This window comes from Palaemon carinicauda, chromosome 4, assembly GCF_036898095.1.
Source record: "Palaemon carinicauda isolate YSFRI2023 chromosome 4, ASM3689809v2, whole genome shotgun sequence".
Lineage (NCBI taxonomy): Eukaryota > Metazoa > Arthropoda > Malacostraca > Decapoda > Palaemonidae > Palaemon > Palaemon carinicauda.
This window is the reverse complement of record NC_090728.1, coordinates 162535568-162559156: the sequence shown is the minus strand read 5'-3', so window position 1 is coordinate 162559156 and position 23589 is coordinate 162535568. Positions and strand designations below refer to the sequence as shown.

General features: G+C 41.8%; 2 protein-coding genes across 2 annotated transcripts in view; one reads left to right on the top strand and one right to left on the bottom strand.

Moving 5' to 3' along the window:
- LOC137640133 (aminopeptidase N-like) overlaps positions 1–23589 on the top strand; it is a 73786-nt gene that overhangs the window by 29742 nt on the left and 20455 nt on the right. The window lies entirely within an intron of this gene.
- LOC137640132 (uncharacterized) lies at positions 10084–16014 on the bottom strand. The gene is made up of 2 exons (XM_068372623.1): positions 15783–16014; positions 10084–15574 (listed from the first exon to the last, which is right to left on the bottom strand). The coding sequence occupies exon 2, from the start codon at positions 15470–15472 to the stop codon at positions 10766–10768; it is 4707 nt and encodes a 1568-aa protein (XP_068228724.1). The 5' UTR covers positions 15473–15574; positions 15783–16014; the 3' UTR covers positions 10084–10765.

Genomic DNA, 23589 nt, shown 5'->3' with positions numbered 1-23589 from the left:
ACTAGCGAAATATAATTGAGGCCCTTTGCGTCAATAGGCGTGGGAGGAGATGATGATGATGATATGTGGCCGGTGGCTTCAAGCATCTAGCTCAAGGCGAGTCACTTAGCCTCCTTCTTCCTCTAAAAACCCTTTTGTTACTCTATCAATGCAAAATAATGGACGATCCTTAATATCTTCCAAAATAATTTGAATTTCTTTTTTATTTCTTTTATTTTAGGTATAAATAAATCCTTATCATTCACTATCGGGACTATCCTAGCAGTTCAATTATCACTATTTATTATCCTGGTCACTTTAGATTTTTTTGTATTTACGTTAGTGTTTGCAGACATTTTTTCTTAAAGAATCGAGAGATATTTGGTTGCTTTGTATTTCCATGATTTGTCATGTTTCTATATTTCTTTCTTTGTATTTTTCCTTTTATTTTTCTTCATTTCATCTTTTTTTTCTTAAATCTTCGATTGTATCCATTTCTTTTGTAGGTAAAAGGATCTCTTTGATGGCTCGTTCATAGTATGACGTAACAGTGATAAGAATAAAATGGATACGTACAACTTAGGACGAATATCGTTCATGGGATCAGCTTTGCCCCTCCTTGATTTATCTATCGTTCACTCTAATGTTGCCCCATTTAACACCACATTAGAAGGCAACATGACAGTTATCACCATGGAAATTAGCAGGAACAGTGAAAATATATTCTATTTCAATTCCTGAAATTTTCATTTGGATATGTGAATTATTATAGGAACAATGTATTTAGTAGAGTTTTTTTTAGATATTTCTAGCATTTGTGTTGACACCCCTCTCAAGGATGTTACCATGTTTTGGTCAATCTTTTTGAAGGTTTCACCCCTTGAGTGTCGACACCTTTAAGTGTCCCCAGTATTAAATAAATTTTTGAAAATCATATCATAGCCATCGAGCTAGAAAGAAACTTTTTTTTTTTTTAATGTAATTCTCAGGGTGTCACTCACTTTTAGGGTGTCACCTTGGGTAGACACCCCTTTTACTGCAACCCTCATGTCTTATTTTGAATTTTTATGATTACATATATGAATATTTTATACATAAAAGTATATTTGCATGCTCGAATACAAAGTTTGATTTACATATTCATACAGTAAGGCAAAATTGGACAGTTTTCAAAACCATGGTCAGGCAAAATTGGACAGGCAAACTCACTTTTTTCTTGGAGAGGCAAAATTGGACAACCTTGGATTACGGACACAAAAATTTATGTAAGTCTATAACTTTTTTCTAGCATATTTATATTGATAGGGACCACAAATTGTCATAGTTTGCCCAACTGAGCACTGGCGCTTAACGGAGATACAGACGTGTCCAAAATTGCCTCACTGTCCAAAATTGTCTCGCCTCTGAGATATTTTTTTTTATTACTGTAATACGAGAATTTCTAATTCTTTCATGATTATGAAACAAGCCATTTTTATAAATGAGACCTCCCTCTCTTGAAAACATGTTTTGTATTTGGTCATAAATTATTAATATAGATTTTGTACAAAGGTTACTAAAAAGGTGTCCAAAATTGCCTCACCCTACTATATATATATGTGTGTATGTGTGTATATATATATATATATATATATATATATATATATATATATATATATATATATATATATAGGTATACACACACCAATATCCATACCTACATATATATATATATATATATATATATATATATATATATATATATATATATATATATATATATATATATATATATATATATGCTAATGGGACAGGCAACCCGAAGCCATTTTTAGTTTAGATTCGAAGAAAAGAACCTAATTGTGGGAAATACAGGGTGTGGTGTAAAACAGATAAAACAGATTAGATGTGATGTACCAATGAGGTTTGGACATGGAAAGAAGTATGTGGATCAGGCATTTATTAGGAAACAGTTCACCAAACTTTCAACTGGGCTCCACAAGGCACTAGAAGAGTTGGAAGACACAGGCCAACATGGGTGAGGACTATGAAGCGTGAAGTAGGAAATGATAACTGAAGTATCGATTTAAAAGCTCAAGATAGAGATGACTGGCGGAATCTAACCGAGCCCTTTACGTCAATAGGCGTAGGAGGAAATGATGACGATGATGATATTAAAGGTTTCAATGTTATAAGGGCAACTGTACAGTATGTAGCTTCTAAAAGACCTAGAAACATCATAATAGAACGCTGATACAATAAGTTACTGCAGAGGAAGTAACTTATAGGTAATTTTCAGAACAATTTTATTAGTTTATGATTGAAGCAAAGCTTGTTTTAGGACAAATTGAAAATGAAAGTAACACGTTTGGGGGTAAAAGTCGGTTTGAGATAAAGTTACCTATTAACTTAATTAATGTTAGAATGATGATAGGGGTGAGAGAATGGACACTGGATGAAGGTGCAAATTTGTGTAATATAAAAATGGGCTACGAATGGAGAGTGGATGCTGCTGCTAAATTAGTGAAATGTCGAGTTGTCCTGCATTGAACTAGAAACGCCTGCATTGGTTGTTTTTATGTTTGTGTATATATTATATTATACACACACATAGATATGATATTCATATATATATATATATATATATATATATATATATATATATATATATATATATATATATATATAAATTACATACATACAGTACAGTATATAAAATATATATGCATATACATAAATGCATACATACACACAAATACACACACATACATACATATTATATATATATATATATATATATATATATATATATATATATATATATATATATATATATATATATATATATATAAGTATGTGTGGGCAACAAAAAAAAGTAAAAATTGTATTAGAAAGGCGGGCTACGAGGGTCTCCTCATATGTCTTTCACACACACACACACACACACACACACACACACACACACACACACACACACACACACACACACCTGTGTGAGGTTCCACTGCCCTGTGGTTGAATCTCTTTGTACAAACCCTGGCACTGCAGATAATGAGGCAGTGGAGCAACAACCAGGATATATACTTCCCTGATTCTTGGCTGAGAGAGAGAGAGAGAGAGAGAGAGAGAGAGAGAGAGAGAGAGAGAGAGAGAGAGAGAGAGAGAGAGAGAGAGAGAGAATATATAATAGTCCACCATACAATAAAAATTTTCATTTTCTATGTAATAGTTTGGTTTTCTTTTTTAATCTATGTTTGGGTAACTTGGAATTATTAAGATCACAGAAACTTTTATTAACCCCCCCCCCCCGTTTTTTTTTTAATACAGGGTAACCAAAGCCCTATCATTATTTCACGTAATAGCATATATCCGTGTAAACACTCCCCACACTTTGGGCACTGGAGATCACAATCTGTGGTTTTTCGAGCGCACCTTGAAAATTGATCATGTCATGTTCTTTTTCAAATTTGACTTTGGAAGCATTGGTCCATCCACTTCTGAAACACCCGAGACGGATTAATCAAAGTATATAAAGCAGTATGTATTTCCACTCTTCACCATGGTGCAGAGGCTTCAACTCGATATCGATATCACTTAAGCAAACGGATAATTCTTTTTATTATTATTATTATTATTATCATTATTATTAGGAGGATAGATGTAAGAGGCAAGAGAGCGTGCTAGAAATAGGAATGAATGGCGAGCGATTGTGACGCAGTTCTGGTAGGCCCTGCTGCTTCCTCCGGTGCCTTAGATGACCGCGGAGGTAGCAGCAGTAGGGGATTCAGCATTATGAAGCTTCATCTGTGGTGGATAATGTGGGAAGGTGGGCTGTGGCACCCTAGCAGTACCAGCTGAACTCGGTTGAGTCCCTTGTTAGGCTGGAGGAACGTAGAGAGTAGAGGTCCCCTTTTTTGTTTTGTTTCATTGTTGATGTCGGCTACCCTCCAAATTGGGGGAAGTGCCTTGGTATATGTATGTATGTATGTATTATTACAGAAAATTAGGGGCTTTTTCAGCAAATGTTGGATTTCACAGAGATTCTGGAACGAACATGATGCAAAAGCGTGTTTATGTTCATATTCATTAGACGCCAAATACATTGACTTTGTCAAGTTATGTATATAACTGAAGAACGGATCATAAAACTTATAATATACGGATTACTAAAAACTGGCCACCAAACCCTTGGTAACCCTATGAACAGATTCAAAGATCAAGCCAAGACAATTTTAAAGATGGGCAAAATTCCACAAAGTAACCTGGAAAACCTACATAGCGACCAAATTTCAAAATTGTTACTGCCCTAAAAAAATTTTTATTTTAATTGATCATTGCTTCTCTTGTAGTTTATTTCTTTCTTTATTTCCTTTCCTCACTGGGTTATTTTTCCCTGTTGGAGCCCTTGGGCTTATAGCATCCTGCTTTTCCAACTAGGGTTGTAGCTTAGCTAGTAGTAGTAGTAGTAGTAGTAGTAGTAGTAATGATAATAATAATATGATTTGAAGAATGAGTGTCAACAATAGAGTAACTATACTGGAGCCGGGTTGAACGGCATATCTCGCCTTAACCCTTTCACTGCCAGTGATGACTTCAACTAAACTTCTGATGTAGCAAAGTCTCCCAAGACCAATCCAATCCTAGTTTGTTGACTATTTATTGGAAAGCTGTCACCAAGACCTATCCAATGAATACCAACTTGCTATGATTTGGGGGATTTTAAAACATGTTTCCTTTTTTCAAATTTTGGTTAAGTTACCCATGAAAGGGTTAATAGACACGCCCGAGAGGTCCCTGCAGCCTGAATCGTCTTCTGACATGCCGATATATGGTAAGGTATGCAAGTCTAAGATTGGCCTAAGGACTCATATCAATGCACAAAGTTATGAGTCGCACCACGCCTGAAAATTATTCACATTACATCTAACATCTACTGAGGAACTTACATACGTCGTCAAAGCTAAAGATGGACTCCTGTTAGGTAAGATTTGAATATGTTGCAGTCAAAAAGTGGAAAGTTATTTCAAGAAATAAGTAGTCTATGTGTGATTTTTTTTAATCCATAAAACACAATTCTTGATGGCTCAAGTTTCAAGTTAACTTTAAGTTTGGATTGGATTTATGATTTTGGGTTATATATCCCAGCGTTGGGGTCTGTGAGACCATTCAGCTCCCAACTGAAACTGAGGTGGAAGCCCCTGCAATTGAACTATGAAGCAAAGATTAAAAACGTTGGACAAAAAGGTTGAAGAAAGGGTGGAAACGGAGGTTAAGCAAAAGGCTGAAAAGCCTTTTTAGTAATCTCTACACTGCACCTTAACTTTACGTTTGCCACACAGCAAACGATAACAATATTAAGAAGAATAACAAATGTAACCAAACATTTGGTTCTTCTACAAAAAAAAAAAAAAAAAGTCAATAAATAATATTGGACTAGGCCTATGTGTAAACTATGCATGTAACGTCCTTTCGTTGTATACCTTAGATATTAAGAGGTTATTTCCTACCATAAATAAAGGTGTACTTCAATATCCCGAAGAGAAAATCATCACGAAAATGTAGTTAATGATAGCAAAAAATTTGATTTGCAAACATGTGCATTGCTCTCCTTTTTGCCCTTTCGATATTATAGCGTTAGTTTACTAACAATGCAAGTGAAAATCCTCGTCAAGGTAAAAATCAACGGGAAAAACAACTTGGTGCCAACTTAAGGGCTTTGTAATTCAGGTGACACATGACATAGTCACCTTTGAATATCACAACTTAAGGTGCCATTTTCCAATTTTCTAAACGGAAGGGCAGATCACAATCACTCCTTAAAGAGATTAGCAATATCAAACAACCAAGTCAGACTCCGCAAAGTACATGGGTAAAGGCAAATCATTTGTATTATATATAGGGTAAAAAAATGGGAATAATCATTAAGATAAACATAAACCAAGTGGTTATTCCTAAACAGAAAAAAATAAATATACACTAGTATAATCATTTACATACATACAAAACCACTGGTTATTCCTTCAGCAGAGTGTTGATCAAAAATAGTACCAATAATATATGTCGAGAATAGCCTTCAATATACACATAAAACATGTGGTTATTTCGTAAGCATTAACTTGAAAAGTAAACATTATATATAAATGGAATAACAGTAAAAATCAAATATAAATGGAATAACAGTAAAAATCAAATATAAATGGAATAACAGTAAAAATCAAATATAAATGTAATAACCATAACAATTAAATACAAATGGAATAAAAATCAAGATAAACATAAAACACGCAGTTTTCCGTAAGCACGAAGTTGGGCAAAATCAGTAAAAATAAATATAGCTGGAATAACTATTAAGATACACAAAATATGTGGTATTCCGTAAACAAAATATTAACCAAAACCAGTAAAAATTAAATGTACCTGGAATTACTGAGATACCCAAAACATGTGGTTAATCCGTAAGCAGGAAGTTAGGCAAAACCAGTAAAAATTATATATATATATATATATATATATATATATATATATATATATATATATATATATATATATATTATATATACATATATATATATATATATATATATATATATATATATATATATATATATTATACATATATATATATTATATATATATATATATATATATATATATATATATATATATATATATATATTATATATATACATATATATATATATATATATTATATATATACATATATATATATATATATATATATTATATACATATATATATATATTATGTACACACACACACACACACACACACACACATATATATATATATATATATATATATATATATATATATATATATATATATATATATATATATATATAGCCAAAGGAAAAATCTATCTAAATGCACATAAAACATGTGGTTATCCACAAAAAAAAGTTGGTCAAACTCAGTAAAAAAACTGAATATTACTGGAATAATGATCACATGGTTATTAAGTTAGCAAAAAGTTAGGCAAAACCAGTAAAAAATAAATATAACTGGAATAACTATAAAGATACACATAAAACACGTGGTTAATCCGTAGACCAAACAAGAAATTAGGTAAAACCAGCAAAAATAAAAAATAACGAATAACAATTAAGATAATACATGATCATTCAGCAACCAAGAAGTTTGCTTATACTTTGTGAGCTTCGAATTAACCTGACTTCCATTATTATCGGAGATCAAGTGGTAATTTAGGAGTTTACACAACCAGAGGTGACGGATACCCAACAACACTGTCCCGCCTCGAACTATAAGAAACCCTACCTCACTGGGTTTGGTTAGGTTAGTATGCAGCCCTATATTTCGCTCTTTTATGTTCCCTCAACCAATATACATCCATCATTGTTGACTTTGGACGTGGATTCCCTTACGTTAAAACTGCACATTTCATAATAACACTGGGGTTGGGAATTGTTCAGAAAAACTAAACCTTAGGAAGCTTTACTTTAAAATTCAAGAGTGGAGGCAACTTTGACTAAAAATTTCCCTTTGTAGCAATGCACATAAACAACAATGGTGCATATATATACAACCTTAAATTTGTCAACGATATATTAACAGTATGTCCAATTTATCATCAAAAAGATCAAACTTACCTTAAACTGTACTTATGCGACAGCCTAAACCAGCCTATATCAGTAAAATGAGTTTTGATGGAATTACGTCTAGATTTGTCTTATGAAAAGACTTGCCTAACCCGGAAATGCACGATGCACATTTTTGTAATTAATAATGTACACATATCATTACCAATGTAGACATTGATGTAACGTCCGTAAAATGGAGCTCATATGAGATTGCATAAATTTTGTGTAATCCTAATGGACCTAGGCCTAAGAAAAACTAAACGTTACCCTTCTAAAGTAAATAACACACGGCATAGATTCACTGACTATAACAATCTCTCGCAATAAGAAATATACAAAATAAATCATGCGACAAAACAAAATTAATCTACATACACTTACCTTTAGGTGCAGTTCGCCAGACATTGGTAAGGGATATAGAGCGAAGTTCCCGCCAGGCTCAAGAATGGAAGGGTACCCATAGAGAAGGGACACTTATCTTTTAACCGCTAATATCACTGTCACGTTTGCATATTATACGTACACCAAACAAGCTGCTAATACTGAACACCAAGGCAACAGTCCATAGTACTCCATACACGATAAAACACGTCATTGAGGCAGTTGAAATAAGAGCAAAGACAGCCTAACGTCACAAGCGAGGAAACTACGTAAATAAGAAACTCTGTGATCTTCTTTTCTAACACAAATGTTACTGCAGAGCAAGGACACTGAAATTACAAATGCAACAGCTTGAAATAGTATTCACGTAGGAGTTTGAAGTTGATATATCGTTTGCTAAACGATTATTTATTCTAGACGTACATTAGGTACAGTAGTTTATTGGAATATAGATAACCAAACCCGTTTTCGGCGTTTTCAACTCCTTTCGCGGTTCTCTCCAAGTAAACAGAAAAAATCAATTAACGGTGGTAAACTGGTTCAGAATATTTCGTAGTTCTCACGTGCCAGCATTCCACTCAGAATTTGTGAGATGGTTCCTCGAATTTTCTTACCAAACATCATATCGAATGAATATGACTTGATTTGAATGCTGGTTTTACAAAATATTCTCAAAATATTTTTACTAACTTAGTCGCCTTATCACAGACATATCTTTTACAGGGGACTATAAAAGAGGGGTGGAGAATTTCATCTATAAAAAGAAATTAGAATATATCTAAAATAAAAATCAACAACAATGGTATTTCACATTGATAACATATCAGCAGAATATTCAGTGACGTAAAATGCACTTTAAAATCTTTAAAACATATGCTAATCAGATAATTTCCACGAGTTGATGCAATTAGTGGAATTGGGCCACATAATTATGGAACCTGGGAGGCCATTCCATAATGATTTGTAGGGGAAGTATAACCACAGATTTGAAATATAGAATTATTTGTAACAAGTAATTAACTATGACTTATCTTAAAAGCCACAACTCTTATAGATTGCATAGTAAGCTAATTTCCATAGTGTTTTGTATGTCTTGATCTGCTTTGCGAATATCATTTACGGTACCATAAATCTTTTAGTTTTCTGCTTACCTTCATTCTCACTTCCTTTCTTCCTTCCATTTTGCTGTCCAACCTCTTTTACCTCACAGTCACATGTCGATGTTCAATGACCTACTTGACACCAGCAATAGAAGGAAGTCAGATTCATAATCCAATCCATCCTTACAACAAACATGTGTTATGTAAAATAGGCCTACTTTCTTCAGCGCTTGAACAGTTTTAAAATATCGTTAATGAAAAATAGGCCTATGGATTTCTGCGCTTAAATAGTTAAACCATTGTTAGTTCGAAATAGGCCTACTTGCTTTTGTGCTTAAACTCTGCTAATCGTTAATTCGAAATAGGCTGTTACTTTAAATTATCATGGTCAAGGTTTTCATAGCATCTGCAATTAATTTCTTCCTCCCATTGAAAATGAATAAAATCTGCTTCATTTATGGCCATTATTATTATTATTATTAGTAGTAGTAGTAGTAGTAGTAGTAGTAGTAGTAGTAGTAAGCTATAACCCTACTTGGAAAAACAATATGCTATAAGCCCAAGGCCCCGACAGTGAAAAATAGTCCAATGAGGAAAGGAAACAAGGAAATGGATAAATTATAAGAGAAATAATAAACAATCAAAATTAAATATTTTAAGAACAGTAACAACATTAAATTAGATCTTTTTTATATAAACTATCAAAACTTCAAAACAAAAGAAGAGAAATAAGATAGAACAACGTGTCCAAATGTGGCCTCAAGCAAGAGAACTCTAATCCAAGATAGTGAAAGGCCGTGGTACAAAGGCTATAGCACTACCCAAGACTAGAGAACAATGGTTTGATTTTGGAGTGTCCTTCTCCTAGAAGAGCTGCTTACTGCAATTAAAGTCTCTTCTACCCTTACCTAGAGGAAAGTAGTCACTGATCAATTACATTATAGTAATTAACCCCTTTGGCAAAATAAGAATTGTTTGGTAATTTTGTGTTGTCAGGTGTTAAATAAGATTCACTTTTTGTTCATGAAATGTTTATTATCACTTGGAAGGCATCACATGACAATGATAATATCTGCAATGAAAGATAGCATGATGAGAAATAAAATGGCATTTGCATCGGCAGTCAAAATAAATTCAATATGAAATTACACTGACACCTAATAGCATATATGGGTCAGTTAGTAAATTCACAGTATACACAGCTAGCTAATGAACCATTTGCTGCTAGCATATAATAGATAATAAAGTTTAGCTAAAGTCTATAGACAATAATACTGTACCATATACGCAGCGAGTAAATGAGCTGCCAAACTGAAACACTGTTTGCTTACATTCTCACAAATGAGCGCCAATGTATAGATGACGCAATACACATAAATGAAATAGGATCCTATAATGCACATAATGTATAGACGACACAATACACATAAATGAAATAGGATCCTATAATGCACATGAATGAAATAGGATCATATAATAATTATAACATGTACAACAGATATGAATAGACAATCCTCTACCTCCTCCCAAGTTTTTTTGGGGTACTAATAAGAAAACTCAAAAACAAAACTGAACATGTTAGAGCAATATATGAAAACTACTTTATAAAAGCATATTAGCTATGTGGCTATGGAGCATAGCTGAATGAAAAATATAATATCATTAAGATAAATAAAGGGTGGAAAAGTATTGGTCTGCAAAAACGAATCAATACGTATTACAATCATAGTCAGTCAAGTAGGCAGGCTTCTTGCGCAGCCTCTGAGGACGATCCGGAAGGGCACTTGGGGGAGCTTGAAAGAAATTATCAGGAGAGGCATCAGGGTGTGCATCATGTAGTGCTGCGTCAGGTGCCTGTGGGTGGTGAACAGGTGTTATGGGAGATTGAGGACGTGGTGATGGGGGTGGTGTGGCATCTGTGGGAGATGTAGGCGCAGGGTATGGCACTTCCAGTCGATCAGTAGAGTGCGGTTCTGTATCAGGTTCTGGTGGCGATGATGGGCGTTGACGTGATTTCTCGTGCTGGGGAATTGGGTATCCAATGGTTAATCGTGGTCGTCTTGGAATAGCAGGGATGTATTTCCTCAGAAATTGTCTGTTGCGAAGAGTAGCCCTTCCAGAGCCATCGACCCTGACAATGTACTGATCGAATTGACGCACTTCGGACACAACGCCTGTTTTGTCCCATTTTAATGGGTTCGGGCCTGTCTGATTTTGGATGCGGACGTTGTCGCCAACTCTCAATGGCGGGGGCCGCTTAGTGTGCTCGGTCCAGTACTCGGCCATTCTCATATGGCGATTCCGGAGTGCTTCCTCGCGTTGTGCGAGGGTGCTTCTCCAAGTGGGATGGGGGTTGTATTTTCCTGGCAAGATGGGGATGAAATCCTTAATGGGCCTTCCGAAGATACACATAGCTGGAGAAACTTTGGTTTCTTTGTCAGGGGTATTCCGGTATTGAAGGACAGCGCGCTGAAAGGCGTCGATGTTCAGGTCTCCTGTGGGCCCAGTGTTGTCGGTGAGGAGTCTTTTCGCTATTTTAACGCCAACCTCTGCCCTACAATTAGAATGGGGAAAATAGGTTGAGGAAAGACGATGGTCGACCCCCCAAGCCTGAAGGAAATCTTGAGTGATTTTTGCAGAGAACTCTGGGCCACCATCAGAAGAAAGCTCATCAGCGATTCCATATGTTGCGAATATCCTCCGTAGACTGTTGATAAGCCCAGTGGCACCATCTGCTGCGCGTTCGATGACAGGCCAATTTGAATACCTGTCCACTACAACGAGGTACTGTTGTCCTTTGTAGTGGAAAAAATCGGCACAAATATGCTGAAATGGATAGGCAGGAGGGTTTTGTGGATGTGGGGGAAGGGCGGGTTGGGAAGGTGCAATGCGGTTACAGTGATAACAGTTCATACGTGTGTCTTGGAGATCTTTAGAGATGCCGGGCCAAAATACAGACGAATCTGCTCGTGCTGTCATCGAGGTGATTCCCTGGTGAGCCGCATGAAGGGCTTGGAGTACTTGTTTACGAAGGGTGGGGGGGATCACAATTCTGTCTTTGTAGATGACTACACCATCTACAGTATACAATTCGTGGCGGAACTTATGGTATTCGTGGAGATGCGGTGGTACGTCATTCTTAGCCTCGGGGATGCCATTTTCAATCAGTGAGATCAGATGTTGAAAGTCCGGGCAGCTGTTAGTTGCAGTTTGAACTTTGTCCCACGTCACTGAGCCGAGGGTTTGCAGGGATGTAACGTGTGCACACTGCAGGGCAGAGTCGATATCATCCTTTATTTCATCACTGCAGGAGTGCATGGATGCGATGTCGTCCTGCAAACGTAGTTTCATTGGAGGACCATTGCCTGTGGGATGTCGTGAGAGCGTGTCGGCTGCTTTGTGTTTTGTGCCAGGAACATGGACCATTTTGAAGCGGTATCGTAGTGTCTTTTCTTTCAAGTTTCGAAGGCGAGCGTTGGAGATGTCTTCAAAAGATCGATCACCAAAGATTTTAAGTAGGGGCTTGTGGTCCACTGCGATGAACAAGCTAGGGCATCCAAGGACGAAGAATCTGGTTTTGTTAAGGGCTTCCACTACAGCCAAGGCCTCTCCTTCAATGGGTGCATAACGAGACTCTGCTGGGTGTGTGAATCTACTCCCAATTAAGGTGGTTTTCCAGCCCGATTTGCAGCAAAATGGCCGGGTTGGTGTGCACAGGCAGTATTTTTGGGTGAGCCAGAACCCAATGCCTGATTTGGACCAGTCGGTAGCAAGGCATGTTGGTTTTTCTTTATCGTAGATCTGAACGCCCCTCTTGATTTCGTCGATTATGTGATCTTTAGATTCCTCAAAAAGGGTGTCCATGTGTCTGTCCCAACAGAAAGGGTTGCCAGGGCGCAAAAAGTTACGAAACGGGGTCATGCGTTTGGTCATAGAGAAGGCATAAGAGACTTGATTGATGAGGCCAAACCAGGAGCGCACGTCGGTTATGTTTTTTGGTGTGGGGAAATCGCGTATTGCAGACAAATATTTCTCACATGGCCGGACGCAATCTGGTGTGATTTCAAACCCCGCAAACTGGACAGTGTTAGCTGAAAAAACAAACTTGTCAGGATTCAAAATGATACCATTATGACCACAAATATCTAACCATTGTACTGTCTGGAAGAAACTCTCCTCTATGTTGTCTGCCCAGAGCAACGTGTCATCGATGCACTTGGTTTTGTTCGGGATATGACCGACCAGTTCGTCGTATCTTCTGGAATAGCCGTCACCAGAAGCTATGTATCCTTGTGGGGCCGTGCAATACCTGTAGCGGCCCCATGGTGTGATGAATGTTGTTAGGTGACGGTCTTCGGGCCGTAGCGGTACGCTGTGGTATCCATTCCAGGCATCTAAGACTGTTTTACGTTTACCTGCTGGCACTGCACGAGCTTGATGGAAAGGGGATGGTGTGTGGTGTGTTTCGCGAGTGGCATGGAGGTTGAGGGCTTGCAGATCTACTGTGCGACGTGGTTTACCATTCTTCTTGGCGCAAACTACCATACGGCTCATCCATGTGACAGGCTCGCCTATGGGCACCCGTTCGAGGACTCCTAGGTTCACATCCTGGTCCAGTCCTTGTTTTACCTCATCCTGCCAGTGAAGGGGAACGGGTATAGGGGTATGTACCGCTACTGGTTCAGCATGTGGATCAATCATTAATTTTAACGGGGGTCCTGACATCATGGGTAGCTTTTGGTGTTCACATGTATTAAAAGTGCTGGATGCGTAGGGCTCTAGGAGGAACTTCTGCAACTTCTCTCTATTAGCCTCCGTTGCAGCGAATGGTAACTTTTGGGGTGGTGGTGGGGGGAGTTGTCTCTGGGGGCACGAGCATTCCTCTGTCTGAATATTAGTCGATGATGTTTCCTGTGTCGCTTCGCCAATGCAGGGGAAGGTAGAAGAGATTATACCTAAGGCGGTGCAGCCCTCTTTGCTCAAATAAATCTTGTCAGAGTTGTCGGTGACATAGGTGATTTGTCTGGTTTCAACCAATTTACCCCTGTTGTTGGTACCTGTAAAGCGAAGAATAACGGCTCCTAGAATATTTATGCCTTTACTGTTGGCAGCTTTCATGGAGATATTAACTGGAATCAGATCAGAATGCTTGATGTGAAGTTTATTCAGAGCATGGATACCTGCCAGACAACTCTGACAGCCTGTGTCTGCCATTACTCGAGCCACTGCTGCTTTCGGTGGGGCGTGAAGTTTGAAGCCGAAGTGGGAATAGTCTTCTGAGGAAGTGGATATTTTGAGGTTAATGAATGGTTGGGGCCCAGAGGGCCTTTTAATCCATGATTTTGACATAGCGTCATACTGATGGTGATCAAGTGTAATGGATGAGTTGTTATGATATGTGGTGACAGAACAAAGTTCATTAAACACAGCATTATCTTCAGGTTGGATTGCAGCATGTGATTGTATTCCACTTGCCTGAGGCGATTTCTTCCTGCAAACTGAAGCAAAATGGTGTAATTTATTGCAAGAAAGGCATGTTTTATCAAATGCAGGGCATTCTGATTTTCTGAGACTTGCAGGGGCCTTTCTGCCATGCCCTGTTTTACCACAATAAGAGCAACTCACATCAGAAGCAGGTTTATTTAAGTCATGTTTCACAATCCTGGTTCGGTTAAATTTTTTGTACGAACTTGAGGCATCGGTGCTTGGGGATTCCGTGAATAAAGACGCTGAGCGTTTACCGGCTTCTTTTCTTTCTACAAATCTAAAAACTTCTTCTAGTGTCATGTTTTGATTTGTGTTACCCAACAGGTCAAGTTGTATCTCCTGGTCTTCAATGCCTCTGATAAGGATATCCTGAATAATTGGCTCGGTATAATTCACTTCACTATCGCAGGAAGGGCAATCTAGGAGGAATTTACATATACCAGCTTGCCCCCTTAATCTGGCTCCAAATGCTCGGATGGGTTCGTCTCTGTCTTGCCTCATATTATGGAGTGTGACCCGTGCCACCATTACATTTTCTTCACGTACGGCTAGGGCTCGAATGGCAGCAATGACTTCGGCAATAGGTTTTGCGAGGAGGCTGCCTCCAGCAGCTCTAGTCACATCTTTACGCAATTGATCTTCACAACACTCTAGCAGCTGAACAACAGCTTCTTGCCCGTTAATGGCTGTGGCATTTACATATTCATCCCACCTTATTAAAAAATATGACCATTCCTCAGTGGTTCCTGCGGCAGTGATGGTAGGCCTCTTAACCTTTTCCACTTGTGCATGTTGCACTGCAGCACCTGGTCGAGCAGCAGCTGTGTGGTTTATGCAATGGGCGGTCAGTAGGGCAGCAACAATGGCGTCAGACAGGTCGGGGGTCACATAATTGCAATTGTCGATGGGGCATTGTACAGCAGGCATTGTAATGTAGCAAGATCACTGATATTATCATAAATAAGATTCACTTTTTGTTCATGAAATGTTTATTATCACTTGGAAGGCATCACATGACAATGATAATATCTGCAATGAAAGATAGCATGATGAGAAATAAAATGGCATTTGCATCGGCAGTCAAAATAAATTCAATATGAAATTACACTGACACCTAATAGCATATATGGGTCAGTTAGTAAATTCACAGTATACACAGCTAGCTAATGAACCATTTGCTGCTAGCATATAATAGATAATAAAGTTTAGCTAAAGTCTATAGACAATAATACTGTACCATATACGCAGCGAGTAAATGAGCTGCCAAACTGAAACACTGTTTGCTTACATTCTCACAAATGAGCGCCAATGTATAGATGACGCAATACACATAAATGAAATAGGATCCTATAATGCACATAATGTATAGACGACACAATACACATAAATGAAATAGGATCCTATAATGCACATGAATGAAATAGGATCATATAATAATTATAACATGTACAACAGATATGAATAGACAATCCTCTAGGTGTATGAAGAGGAGAATGTGAAAAGAATAGGCTAAACTATTCGGTGTATGTGTAAGCAAAGACAAAATAAGCGGTAACCAGAGAGTGATATCCATATTTTTGGGCTCAAGCCATGGCGTCCTGATGGAAGGTTCCTTTTTGGTAGCTTCCTTGGGTAAATAACTACTAAGATATTCCCAGAGAATTTAACCACAGGTTATCACAGAATTCTAACTTCTGGAGCGAGTATCCTAAAGGTTTCCCTTTTAAGACATCGTATATCAACAGGGGACGCATGTATTAACGCGCCACATAGCTATCTACACCCCGAACAGAGTTAACCTTCGGTGTGTAAAGGCGTAGAATAGCTGGGAGCCGTTCCACAGCTAATCTCGTCCGTGGCTACTTTTGGTACTCGAGACGTAAACAAACGGGCGCCATTGCTAAATGACGTCACGTCCGTCTTCATCCTTTGTACAGTAGCTCGCCTTACTTAGACGGATTTTCCCTGTGCTCACTTTATCGTCTTGCATCTTTATCATGTCGCTACCTTCGGCCTCGCCTTCTTCTGGAAAGTTGAGTACAAGGTTCCAGTATTGTTTAGTTTAGCTCTGACCGTAAAGTAAATATTACTTTTCGAGATATTTGATGTTTTGTGGCAGAGCTGTGCCTCAACCGGACCCGCCATTTTATGGCGTCGTTGTTGTTCTGCATGCCTTATTTAGTTAGCCGCAACAACGCTTCCGGCCTTATTTACTAATCGATAATATTAGTTTATTTAGTCTTCATAGCTAGGAACTTTTATATCGTATTTTGACGCTTTTTTACCAGTCATCGATTGACCCCATACCAGTTGGCTGCTATAGCCCCCAGGCCAGAGCGCCTATATCAGTGTTCATGCATGATTTTTATCAGTGATCCTAGGCTTACTTATGAAGATAGTGGCATTATTTTACAATACTATTGACTGTGATGCAAGTATTTTCGCCTTCAGGGACCATATAGGGGATAGGTTAGTTAGTGTGCCTTCCTAACCTAACCTACATGTAGGACCCCTATATGCTTCCTTCATCCCCCTGCCCTTGGGCATTCCCTCTGTGTAGCCTTGCTCCCCCTACCACGTAAGGGGATCAAGCTCATATCAGAGTATTTTATCGCCTCTCTGTCCTCCCTAAGGGAATGAACCCCCCTTAGGGTTGCGCCTGAGAGTGAGGAACGGCTAGCCCTTCCTCTATTGCTAGGACTAAGTCTACGACTTTCCTGCGATAGCGATATGTCTTCAATCCTTCCTAGTTCAGGACGTACATCCCTGCTCTAGGTTAGGTTTTGGAGGGGTTAATTCTGTCCCTTGCAGAAACTGTACCCATGCACCGTTTTCAGTCAGGCTGCCTTACCTTAGGTTAGGGAGTGTCCTCCCTTCCTTAGTGGCCGCTCTGGTACAGACCCCTTCCATGGAAGACCCTTCTCTTCTCCCCTCCCCACCTATCTCTTGTATGGCCTAGCCTATACTTAGGTTAGTCTATACCCATCTGTCCCCTGTCCTACAACTCCTCCTTAGGGTGGAGTGATAGGGCTACCTTGAGCTTCTGTGTACAGTCCGCTCTGGTACATATACCCTTCATAGTGTCCTATGGGGTTAGCCACTGGATGTGATCTGTATGCAGGGGTCTCACCCCCCCCCCCCCTTTGGGTGTCCCCTAGCCCTCCCTTGGGCTACCCTAGCTCCCGGTTCTCTGAGGCCCCTGCTTCTGGGTGATAGAGTCAGCCTCTATCATGGGTACACCCACTCAGGGGAGATGTCTGGGAGTCCATGGCCGGACCCCCTACATCCCTCCCTCTGTCTCTTTCACTATCCGGGTGCCGGTCCCTTGCCGCCTCCACCTCCTACCTTGGTGACTCACTCCATATCCCCTTGGCCGCCAGTCCTCCGTGTGCCGGGGGACTGCCGCCTGCCGCCGGCTTCCAGCCGATGGCTCTCCCCCTTCCTCTTAGCTTGGTCGTCCGCCCGCCGGCCGGCCCCCGGAGTGCCGGCATCCACTGCCGGTAGTCCGGTTCTGCTATAACCATCCTTGTTCCTGTCACCAATCCGGCAACCTCCGGCTGCCGGAGACGCCGCTCCCTCTGCCGGCGTGCCGCCGCTGTGCCAGCGGCCGCCACCCTGGTATTACTCTTGACTTTTATATTGTCTGTCCTAATGCCAGAAACTCTGCTGGAGCGGCCTCCGGCGTGCCGGCGGTCTGCCGGAACCTTCCGGAGGCGTCAAGACGACTTGCACCCCCTTCTACTAGCTATCATCTAATACTGATAGCCCTACACTGCAACCAGATGGCTTGTTTACGTAAATGGATCAGTATTTTAGTACTGTTCTACTGGTAATCATGCTGTCTTCTTGCATTTTACAGATTTCCAGCATGCTGCGTGTATCTTAGCGCGGCTGGTTGCCGGAAGCCGTTACCCTTTGGGATCCTTTAGCCAACTAATTTGGGACTGAGTGGCCTCAGTCCCAACCTTATCCTTGACAATTCCCATGGAATTCCATCTGCCCTATGGACTTCTACTGGAATTCTATCCTGTGCCTTCGGTCACCTCGGATTGTCCAAGGATGAAGCTTACGGTAACCAGCCGGGCGGGATGCACGGAGTATGTTTCTTTCCTATCTCAATCCTCTGTGCATCACACCCTTTATCAAGTTAAAATTAATGATTAATATTAACTTAGTTTAAGAGCCATTCTTATGACTCCCCCCATACTCATTTTCTCTTTCTTCCACAGGAGGAGCAGATGAAGTGTGACTTCGACTTCTGCGCTGTGAAACGCCCGCACTTCTACGGGCATACGGCTTGTAGGACTCAGTCCCAACCTTATCCTTGACAATTCCCATGGAATTCCATCTGCCCTATGGACTTCTACTGGAATTCTATCCTGTGCCTTCGGTCACCTCGGATTGTCCAAGGATGAAGCTTACGGTAACCAGCCGGGCGGGATGCACGGAGTATGTTTCTTTCCTATCTCAATCCTCTGTGCATCACACCCTTTATCAAATTAAAATTAATGATTAATATTAACTTAGTTTAAGAGCCATTCTTATGACTCCCCCCATACTCATTTTCTCTTTCTTCCACAGGAGGAGCAGATGAAGTGTGACTTCGACTTCTGCGCTGTGAAACGCCCGCACTTCTACGGGCATACGGCTTGTAGGACTCACGCCCCTTGTGCTAACAAGAAAGGGGATTTGAAATTCTGGGACCCACTGAACTGTACGGTCTGCCAGGCTCGCCTAGTCGATGCCTTCCATAACCCTCCCTCAGCGGAGGTCAGGGACACTTCTCGGGATAAGCTACGCAAGAGGGTGCGTGGCTTCCAGAAGAATGCCACCGGACCGTACCTGGCCACTGAAGAAATGAGGTCCCTTTTGTTCCCAAAGGCCTCCCCTGATTCTGTGGTGCCCAAAGATTTGATCCCCACTGTCCAAATTACGGTGGAACCAGACGTAGTCATGGCCCAGTCCATGCACGAGTGCCACCTGGATTCCGAGAACAACGAACACATGTCGGATATTTCGGAGGGCACGGAGAAGACCCTTATGGCTCAAGGTGCGGAAGATGATGAGGACCAGGTGGAATACGCAGAGTCGGAGCAAGAGGTCGCTCCTCCTTCCATCACCGCCCCTACTCCTACACCGACGGGAGTGTCTCTCCCGTCTACCTCCGCTACCCCGGAACCCATGCCATCCGCCCAAGAAATGTTCCGGATGATCAAAGCCATCATGGACGACAGGCTGAAAGAAAATCAGGAGTTCATCAGGTCCATGATAGGATCCAAAGAACTGAAGAAGATCTCGGTTAAGGATCTCCCCGCTTGCTCACACGCCAACCCATGGAGGTATGCTGAGCATATGGTTATCGCGACTGGCAGGATCTTCGTCAGCGACAAGATCGGCACGGTCCCCCTGGAAGACGTGGAGTTCTTCCCAAACTTCGAGGCCTACCCGGACTGTTACGTCCGGCTTCGTTCTGAACCTGCCTCTAAAGAAGAGACCGAACCAAAGGAGGAGATAGTGTTCGATCTCGCGAAGGCCCAGGCTATGCTAGCCAATACGTTTAAAAGTAGGGGTTTTACCTGCTCTAAGCTTCCGGCCCTGAGCAAGAAGCACCCTACCTACGTCGCACCCGACGAAGCAGTCCTTCCATTCATGGAAAAGGCCTTCGCTGCGTACCTCAAGGATGTGGAAGAGGGAAAAGCCTGCCCTGCACTGGAGGAGTGCAGACCCTTCTCCATAGTGACTCCCCCCGACGCTCGACACTGGAAGGACATCCAGCATACTTTCGTGGTGGGAAAGCTAGATCCTGACGTCGCCGGACGTCAGTTTAACGAAGACCTCCCGAAACTCAACGATCACCTCCTTCGTCGGGAACAAGATACGAAGGAGAGGCTCGCAGCATCCATGTCCCACCAGGTCCAACTCGATATCATGGCCTGTGACACCAGAGTACCAGACCACTACATGGTACTCGCCAAATCCCACATGGCATCCCTGGTGAAGGATATGTACCACTTCATGAAGGCTCGGAGAGCCTGTCGTGAATTCGTGTTCTCAGGTGCCACTGTGAAACACGAACCCCGGAGGCTGATTTCCTCCAACATCTAGGGAAAACACCTCTTTCCTTCTGACCTCGTGAAGGAGATCACCGACAAAGCCGCCACGGAGAATAGGAACCTTCTCCACAAGTGGGGCATGTCAAAAAAGAGGGAATCCTCTCAGGACGACGGACCTCAACCTAAGAGGAAATCCTCCAAACAGAAACCCCAGCAGCGTCAACCAAGACGACAGTTTCCGGGACCCGCTACTCCCCAAGTGGCAGCTCAGCCACAGCAGACCTTTCAGCTGGTCACCCAACCGGTCTTGTCACAGTCACCGGTTTTCACCCCTGCTTTCGAGCAACAGACGACTACCTTTCGTCCCAAAGGTAGAGGCTCAAGCAGAGGTGCAGGCAGAGACGCGTCTCGCCGTCCCTCCAGAGGCAGAGGAGGAAAGGGAGCTAGCGGCCGAGGCAGTAAGCCCTCGGGACATCAGAAGCAATGAAGTGCTTCCGGTGGGAGGAAGACTCCGCCAATTCCAGGATCGTTGGACCTTCGATCCCTGGGCACACAGCATCGTCAAGAAGGGTCTAGGCTGGAGTTGGACTCAACCACCCCCAACCTTCCAGCAATTCTTCCAACAATCAACCCCCCTTCTGGAAGAATATGTCCTAGATCTCTTGAACAAGAAGGTGATAAGGAAGGTAAAGTCCACCAGGTTCCAAGGGAGACTGTTTTGTGTCCCCAAGAAAGACTCCGACAAACTCAGAGTCATTCTGGACTTATCCCCCCTCAACAAGTTCATAGCGAATGACAAGTTCAAGATGCTGACTCTTCAACAAATAAGGACCCTTCTGCCTCGAGGTTCTTACATGGTCTCCATAGACCTGGCGGATGCCTACTGGCACGTTCCAATGAACCATCACGCTTCCTCCTACCTAGGATTTCGACTCCAAAGGAAAAGCTACGCCTTCAGGGCCATGCCCTTCGTCCTCAATGTGGCCCCTCGGATCTTCACAAAGCTGGCGGACGCCATAGTACAACAGCTCCGCCTCCGAGACGTCCAGGTGATGGCCTACCTCGACGATTGGCTAGTCTGGGCTCCATCGCCCGAGGATTGTTTAAAATCCTGCAGCAAAGTCACCCAGTACCTAGAACACCTGGGATTCAAGATAAACGTGAAGAAATCTCGCCTCTCTCCAGCTCAGAAGTTCCAATGGTTAGGAATCCAATGGAACCTTCAGTCACACCGCCTTTCCATTCCCCAGAAGAAAAGGAAGGAAATAGCAGGGTCTGTCAAGCGACTACTGAAATCCAAGCGGATCTCAAGACGCCAGCAGGAACGAGTTCTAGGCTCTCTACAGTTCGCCTCAGTAACAAACCCAGTGCTTCGTGCACAGCTAAAGGATGCCGCGGGAGTCTGGAGACGTTCTGCATCCATCGCTCGAAGAGACCTCAAGAGATGGCTCCCAAACAGACTTCGACTTCTCCTCAAGCCGTGGTCGGAAGCAAAGGCCTTGAAAAGGTCCATTCCTCTTCAACACCCACCTCCATCACTCAACATCCACACGGACGCTTCGCTGGAGGGTTGGGGAGGTCACTCCCACCAAAAACAGGCTCAAGGCACATGGTCTCCCCTGTTCAAGACGTTTCACATCAACATCTTGGAGGCCATGGCGGTCCTTCTAACTCTGAAGAAACTCTCCCCGCTTCCCTCGATCCATATTCGTCTAACCCTAGACAACTCGGTGGTAGTTCGATGTCTCAATCGCCAAGGCTGAAGATCGCCCCAGATAAATCAGGTGCTTCTTCCAATCTTCCGTCTGGCAGAGAAGAAGAAATGGCACCTGTCTGCAGTTCACCTACAAGGATTCCGCAACGTGACAGCGGATGCTCTATCTCGGACAAGCCCGATAGAGTCGGAATGGTCTCTAGACGCAAGATCATTCTCCTTCATCTCTCACCAAGTCCCAGAACTTCAGATCGATCTCTTCGCAACGAGCGACAACAATCAACTTCCTCGGTATGTGGCCCCGTACGAGGACCCCAAGGCAGAAGCAGTAGATGCCATGTCACTGGACTGGAACAGATGGTCCAAGATCTACCTGTTCCCTCCCACCAACCTTCTGCTGAAAGTCCTCTCCAAGCTGAGAACCTTCAAAGGGACAGCGGCCCTAGTGGCTCCCAAGTGGCCCCGGAGCAACTGGTACCCCCTGGTCCTGGAGCTGCAGCCCAAGCTGATCCCTCTCCCGGGCCCAGTTCTCTCCCAACAAGTACAGAAGTCGACTGTCTTCGCTTCATCATCGAAAATCAAGGACCTTCATCTCATGATTTTCTCTCCCTAGCCGCAAAGAAGAGGTTTGGGATCTCGAAGAAAAGTCTAGACTTCCTCGAGGAATACAAGACCGAATCCACAAGACGGCAATACGAATCATCTTGGAGAAAATGGGTCTCTTTCGTCAAGACAAAAAATCGTAAGGAAATCACAATGGATTTCTGCATGTCCTTCTTCATTCACCTTCATGGACAGGGATTAGCAGCCAATACGATCTCGACTTGCAAATCGGCCTTGACTAGACCACTATTGTATGCCTTCCAAATTGATCTGTCCAGCGACATCTTCAATAAACTGCCGAAAGCATGCGCTCGTCTACGCCCAGCACCCCCACCGAAACCGATCTCCTGGTCATTGGACAAGGTGCTCCATTTCGCCTCCAACTTGGATAATGATTCATGCCCTCTCAAGGATCTGACTCAAAAAGTTATATTTCTCTTTGCTCTTGCCTCAGGAGCCCGAGTCAGCGAAATAGTGGCATTATCAAGAGAAGAGGGTCATATCCTGTTTACTGATTCAGGAGACATTACCCTCTCCCCGGATCCGACGTTTCTCGCCAAAAACGAATTACCCACCAAAAGATGGGGCCCCTGGAGAATATGCCCCTTGAAGGAAGATGCCTCTCTATGCCCAGTGGAGAGCCTCAAGGTCTATCTTCGCAGAACTTCGAACTT

Excerpts from the sequence above, each read along its gene's own strand:
- LOC137640132 (XM_068372623.1), bottom strand. The coding sequence starts at position 15,472 with ATGCCTGCTGTACAATGCCCCATCGACAATTGCAATTATGTGACCCCC.